Source organism: Babylonia areolata, chromosome 5 (genome assembly GCF_041734735.1).
Source record: "Babylonia areolata isolate BAREFJ2019XMU chromosome 5, ASM4173473v1, whole genome shotgun sequence".
In the NCBI taxonomy this organism is placed as follows: Eukaryota; Metazoa; Mollusca; class Gastropoda; order Neogastropoda; family Buccinidae; genus Babylonia; species Babylonia areolata.
In genome coordinates, this window is record NC_134880.1 from 6,493,521 (window position 1) to 6,501,020 (window position 7,500).

Sequence of the window (7,500 nt, forward strand, 5' to 3'; positions counted from 1 at the left end):
TGGTGGGCTGATCTCTTCTTCGCCAGCAATTCTTGGATCTCCTGGTTGTTTTCGTCAAACCAGTCCTTGTTCTTTTTCGACGAGAACCCTAGGACTTCTTCAGAGGACTGCAGGATGGCTGATTTCAGCTGTGCCCATAGTGCTTCTGGAGAGGGGTCTGTGGGGCAACTGGGGTCTTCAAGTTTGTCCTGAAGCTTCGCCTGGAATTCAGCTTTCACTTCAGCTGACTGAAAGTTGCCGACCTGGAATTTCTTCCTAGGAGCTCCTCCTTTCTTTGGTTTGGGCTTGAAGTGGAGCCTGAGCTTGCTGCGGACGAGGCGGTGGTCAGTATGACACTCCGCGCTGGGCATCACTCGGGTGTGTAGGACGTCTCGTACGTCTCTCTGGCGCATCAGGATGTAATCAATGAGGTGCCAATGTTTGGACCGAGGATGCATCCACGTTGTCTTCAGGCTGTCCTTCTGCTGGAAAATGGTGTTGGTGATGGTAAACTGCTGCTCTGCACAGAACTCGAGAAGAAGGCGCCCATTGTCGTTGCAATTACCAACGCCATGCTTGCCAAGGACTCCTTTCCAGGCTTCTGAATCTTGGCCAACTCTGGCATTGAAGTCGCCAAGGATGATGACCTTGTCGTCAGCAGGGGTGTTATGAACGAGGTTGCGCAGATCAGTGTAAAACTTGACCTTTTCTGTGGGGTCCGCTTGGAGGGTTGGAGCGTACACGCTGAACAGAGTGGCATGCTGTTTGTTCCGTAGTGGGAGGCGCATGGACATAATTCGGTCTGAGTGTCCTGTTGGCAGGTTTTCAAGCTTGGAGGCAATGGTGCTCCTGACCATAAAGCCTACGCCATAAAGGCGTCTCTCGGTCTCTGGCTTGCCTGACCAGTAGAGGGTGTACCCAGCGCCATGTTCCTGGAGGCTGCCTTCCCCTGCAAAGCGGACTTCACTGACGGCAGCAATGTCAATGTTCAGTCTCTGAAGTTCGTGTGCGACTAGAGCGGAACGCCTTTCTGGGTGGTTGCTGTCTGCAGAGTCACGCATGGTTCGGATGTTCCAGCATGCTACCTTTAGTCCTTTTGCACCTAATTGTGAGGCAGGTGCCGGCCTTTTCTTCTCTATTGTTGTTCGACCGCGTTTGGAGATGCCCGTTGACCGCGGTTAGCCAACTGGGGGGGTATGGAGATGAGCATTTGTTTGGACCACCTTTTCTAGGCCCCTCTCCGTGTGGAGCAAGCAGTGCTGTCCCTAGAAAAGGCTGCTTGGTCGTTCAGGGTGCTGCCGAGTGATGCTGTCACCTCCGGGTCAACAATCAGGCGACCAATATCCTGAACCGCCTGCATGCAGGATTGGAACTGCGGCTTCCAGTGACATCTTCCACCTGCCGTTTTCGCCCCTTTCCCATCGCTACAGGGCTTGGAATAGTTGGTGGCGCGGACGTGGACATGTCCTTCAAGCCTGCGCAATGGAATTTTTAGGTGGAGTGCAGTGTGCGCAGTACTGGCCCCACCCTTTACACCCGTGGTTCATCTGCCATAGCCTAGCAAGCTGGGACGGTGACAGTGAGGTCCTCAGGTCGTAGGTTTTATATCAGACTGTCCTTGTCCTAGCCTCTGGCTCAAAAACCTTCCTCGGAGGCACGGGGGCGCGGCTACTAAAAGTCGGGACATGGCCATTGACCCAGGGTCAATGCATGTCGAGACTGAACATGTTAACATACGCAAGTAAATATTATGATCACTTGTTATAGGATTACCACACATACAAGAAACACTTTTTATGTATTTTGTCTTGAAGCAGTTCAGTTTCCATCTACAGATCAATGGTGCAATCTGCCTTTTACTGTAAATGTGTTGTTCGTGTTTTCCAACAATTCCATAAATATTATTTATTTCTTTGTTTAAGTTTGAACAACCTATTTTCCTTTCTTCTGACTGAAAGTATGATCATTGCATCTATTCTATTATACTATAACATTCTTGCAATGAGAATGGAAAAGATAAACATGTTGACTCAGATGATATATTCGCTTCTTTTATCGCCAAGATACCAACCTTCTCCTTATAAAAAGGCCACACTGCGAAGGAATTCAGATAAATGAGTTATACTAGTACCCTTCGCTGAGAGTAAATGAATAAGATGTCTAATTTCAATAATGATTTCAGATCTAGTTTTCAAGTGTAAAGATTTGATAGCATTAATAACTGACTTGGAGTCAACACAAAAAGCAATCTGAATTTTTTTTTTTTTTTTTTTTTTTTTTTTTTTTTTTTTTTTATAGAAAATCGAGTAAAAATACAGTGCCATAAGTACTGCAACTAGCTCCGTGGGCTTATTTTTTCCCACGTTATAAAACTTTTGTGCGTTTAGGTCAGGTATGATATATGTAGTACCTGCATTATTGTGTAACACAGAACCATCAGGTGGTTTGGATATTGATCACATAAGTGGATTCGGGCATAAGATGACAATAAATTTATGTTTTCAGTCTTTGCTACATTCGTACAATCAATATCAAATTGGGCTCTCTTGAGTTCCCAGGGTGGATTAGTGGATAAAACAGACTGGCTATATCATGCTTCTGATATACGAGGGTATTCAATAAATAAGGTGAATTTTCGGTATAAGGACTTCTAATACAGATAGAAGCTTACTTTTTTCTTTTCTTTTTTTCAATGTAGTCTCCCAGCACTGTCACACACTTTTCCCATCTGTGCACAAGCTTCCGTATTCCCTCAGCGTAAAAATCTTTGGACTGATGTCTCAGCCAGTCGCTCACAACACTTTTGACTTCATCGTCACTTTCAAACTTCGTGCCTCTCGTGAACGCTTTCAAGGGACCAAACAGGTGAAAGTCTGAAGGGGCAAGGTCTGGGCTGTAAGGGGGATGAGGGAGCAGTTCCCAGCCCAGCTCGTTGATGGTCTGCACCGTTCGGGCTGCTGTGTGAGGCCTTGCGTTGTCATGATGCAAGATGACTCCTTCTGACTGATGACCCCTGCGTTTGTTCTTTATGTCTTTCTTGACCTGCCTCAGCAGTTCACAGTAGTTGGCACTGTTCACAGTGCTTCCTTTCTCAAGGAATGAAATGGTGATTGGGCCTTGCATATCCCAAAAAACGGTGAGCATCACCTTCCTCGTGGACCGCTGGGACTTGAACTTCTTCTTCACTGGAGAGCCTACGTGCTTCCACTCCATAGACTGCCGTTTGGACTCAGGCTCATAGTGCCAAACCCATGTCTCGTCACATGTGACCACCTTCTTCAGAAACTCATCACCATCCTTCTCATAGCGGCAGAGACACTGCTGGGACAACTCGACCCTCCTGTTTGTGCTCTGGAGTAAGCATCTTTGGCACCCACCGGCAGCTGACCTTCGAGTAGCCAAGGTCATCATGGACAATTTTGTGTGCTGTCCCAACAGATAAGCTCAAAGTCCTTGCAATGTCATCCACTGTCACCCTTCTGTCAGACTGAATGAGGTCATTGACTGATTCGATCACCTCAGGAGACCTCACTTCTGTAGGCCTTCCAGGCCTGTCTTCATCCTCAACACTGTTCCGTCCTTCTTTAAACAATTTAGCCCACTTGTAGACATTTTTTCGGCTGAAACATGTGGCACCATACACAGTTGACATTCTCCTATGAATTTCAACTGGTTTGCACCCTTCAGCAACCAAAAACTTGATAACTGACCGCTGTTCAATCCTGGAGCATGCTTCTTGGTCGGCCATCTTTGTTAATCGCCAAAACTCTCAAAGTTTTTTTTAATCTGCAAAACAAATTAAATCCATGTGAAAAAGAAGTAAAACAAAAAACAAAAACAAAAAGTAAGCTTCTATCTGTATTAGAAGTCCTTATACCGAAAAATTCACCTTATTTATTGAATGACCCTCGTAGATCAGAGCTTGTTATAGTAGTAGATATATATATATATATATACTTATGGTCATATGAGAGGCTATGGTCCAAGCTCTTTTTGGAATGTTAATATCGGACTTCAGATTTTGTTCAGGTTTCAAATCATTTTCTACTGTAGAACTTCTTAAGACAAATTTGGTGCACTGAAGGTTCCTGTGTTCTTCAAGTGGTATTACCCCAGCCGCACTGTATGTCGTAATACAAGAAGCATGAATTGGTATATTGTGCTGATGCTGGAGCTTCATAATCTGACTCTAGATATTGATTACATACATAAGCAGACCATAGACGCTTTATTGAACCGCCTTGATCAATAGAAACTAGATGTTAAATAAGCAAATGTAAGAAACTGCTGAAAGCAGCAAAACACATATCAAGCTATATTTTGACATGATCAATAATGTCAGCATCACTAAGCTTATTGAAGAAGTTTTGAAAGTCATATGACTTTGTCAGTAAAAGATCCAGTCACCTTCTTCCCGAAATTGTGGAGGTCCATAAATCAAGAAATAAAAGAAATTCGTCTTTTGAATAAAGTTGATACAGGCAGAAATGTCTTTGATTGATTGTTCTAAGCTCCTGAGACGACAACTACGCCACTGGCTGAATCGGACAAAACCAGCATCTTGAGAAATCTGACGAAGGTAAGCTGACTTCTTGTGTGAGAGCATCTTGTACCGCGTAATGATATGAATGATTCCACTCCTAAAGCCTCCTTCAGACTGAAACTGAAACTGAAACCTGTTCTTTGTTCATACTTCATCTCCTCCCTTCTTCCCTCTTCCTTCGTTTTCTTTTGTTCTCTCATTATTTTCTTTCTTATTTGTTTTGTGTTGGGTTTTGTTCTTTTCTTTCCTGTGTTATTATTTCATCTCCCAGGGAGCCCAAGGGCGGGCATAAAGCACTTAGAGCTTGGTCTCCGACTGACGATAGGCGCTATATAAGTACCTATACCATATCATATCATATCATATCATATCATATCATCTGTCTTTACATTTTACGTCTCTTTCTTGACATGACCGTTGTTTGTTTTCAGCTCACGCCTTCCTGAACTCCAGCTCAGTTTGATCTCTTTTGTTATAATGGTTGGTCTGAAGGTATGAAAATAGAAGACGCAGATCTCGGTGCTGAGCGGAGTATTTTTCAAGGAAATCTTTGTGTCATCACACTAGCAATCGACCTTGTATTCATCTGCGTGTTTTAAGCTTCATGTTGAGTCTCACGCCCCGTGTCGACATTTATTGTGTCCCGGTAACGATGGTAATTAAGGACTCCGTTTGTATCGAATTGTGAATGGGAAGCCTGTTACCTTGACCATGACACCTTTTTAAAACTCTCCTCGGATCTTAATTTAGCCCATGACAGCTTGTATTCGTGATATTCTTTCTCAGTGTAATCTACTGCGGATGTAAGATTTGCATCATTTTATGTTTCTGCTGTCATACTGAGTCACCTGCCCTCTGTTGGCGTTTATAATGCCCTGGTGAGATTGGTAATTTATGAAGGACTTCGTTCTATATCGAACCGTGAATGATAAGCCAGTTACCCCGAACAGAACACCTTTACATATAATCAATTCTCCAGGGCACCTGTACATATAATCAATTCTCCAGAACACCCTTACCTATAATCCGCAATTCTCCTCTGATCGTAAAGTTGTGTCTGGCGGCTTATGTTCAAGTCTTTCTTTCGGAGTGGTCCACGGCGGATTACAGCTGTACATCCTTTTGTGTTTTTGCTCTCACTAATAGACGTGTTCGTTTAATCTGCAGTCCTCCGTGGCTGAACCAACCCGAGGAACCGTGGAACCATGCTGGTCATTCAGACGGTGTTTTACTTTTCCATTGTCACAATTAGTTTACGCTCCAGCTGACGTCCCGACAATAGCTCTTTATCCTGTATGCCCTGTGTCAGTTGAACTCTGACAGCTTCACCCCGATTCCATGTACATGGAAATAACAAAGAGGCAACTGAATCTCACGTATGGTATGTCAGTCGTAATTCCGAGACATATGACAATATGTGTGGCGAGGGTTCAAAGTCAAAGTGAACATAGGTATAAGGCTTTTTTTTTTTTCACAGGCAGATGAGACTAGAGTTGTGAAATGCTTCTGGTCTGAACGCTATCCTGGCTAAATTTCATCATCTGCCTCTTCTTTTCTACACTGACGAACCCGACCTTTACATGATTTGTATTTGTATTTCTTTTTATCACATCAGATTTCTCTGTGTGAAATTCGGGCTGCTCACCCCGGGGAGAGCGCGTCGCTACACTAGTACAGCGCCACCCTTTTTTTTTTTCTTTTTTTTTGTGTTTTTTTTTTTTTTTTTTTTGTTTTTTGTTTGTTTGTATTTATTCCTACGTGCAGTTTTATTTGTTTTTCCTTTCGAAGTGGATTTTTCTGCAGAATTTTGCCAGGAACAACCCTTTTGTTGCCGTGGGTTCTTTTACGTGCGCCGTAAATGCATGCTGCACACGGGACCTCAGTTTATCGTCTCATCCGAATGACTAGCGTCCAGACCACCACTGAAGGTCTAGTGGAGGGGGAGAAAATATCGGCGGCTGAGCCGTCAGTGATTCGAACCAGTGCGCTCAGATTCGCTCGCTTCCTAGGCGGACGCGTTACCTCTAGGCCATCACTCCACATTGTCAGTATTTGCTTCAGAGACATAACATAAGTTTAATAATGATAATAATTAGTACTTATATAGCGCTGAATCTTGTGCAGAGACAAATCAAAGCGCTTTCACACCAGCCAGTCACACGCATGCATGACTAAGACTGACAAACTGAAAACAAGGAAGAGGCAGGGAAGGGGAGGAGGTATGTTTTATGGCGACTTGAATGAGCTGAGTGCGGAGACCTGACCAAGCGAAGGGTAGCGGCTGACAGTGGAGTGTTTGAATCATGGTATGGGTAAACAGAGTGGATCCGAGGCCGATGCTAGAGAGCGCTGGATGCCGTGAGTGACGCGGTATTCCCAAGTCTGGCTGTGACATTCGTTCTGGTCATGTTCTTGCTGGTGCGATTCTTCTAGCCTGATTCTCTGCTTCATTGTCTGTCCCGACAGTCTGCAGCGACGGAGCAGACAGTGGTCCAGACCAGACAGGTGCTGCAGCAGCGGGGAGAGACATCGGCGGCAGACGTTGTGGAGGTGGCTGAAATCCTTCGTCGTGCCTCACAGCTCCAGAACCTTTCTGCACAGGTCCGTCCTGTGTGGATGTGGAGGTTTGCCTGTACAACAGCTGACCACTGTGTGGCATGGGGTGGACAGAGCGGTCCTTTGATGGGTGTAGTGCAAGACCAGTCTGGTATTTCCCTTGATATATATATATATATATATATATATATATATATATATACATACATACATACATATATATATATATATATATATATATATATATATACTGGGTTAAAAAAAATTTAAAAAGATAAAACAAAGTTGAAAACCAACACCCATTTTCTTTAACAAACAAATAAAAAATATATACTATTAATTGATAATATAATAGTATATATATTATATATAATATTATACAGATATTATATCTCTATTATATATACATATATATATATATA

General features: G+C 43.5%; 1 protein-coding gene across 1 annotated transcript in view; it reads left to right on the forward strand.

The window, feature by feature from the left end:
- Positions 1 to 7,500, forward strand: part of LOC143282567 (uncharacterized) — a 52,985-nt gene that overhangs the window by 23,490 nt on the left and 21,995 nt on the right. Inside the window, exons 19-20 of the mRNA XM_076588256.1 lie at positions 4,491 to 4,558; positions 6,989 to 7,123. Of these exons, the coding sequence (XP_076444371.1) occupies positions 4,491 to 4,558; positions 6,989 to 7,123 (203 nt within the window). The remainder of the gene's footprint in view (positions 1 to 4,490; positions 4,559 to 6,988; positions 7,124 to 7,500) is intronic.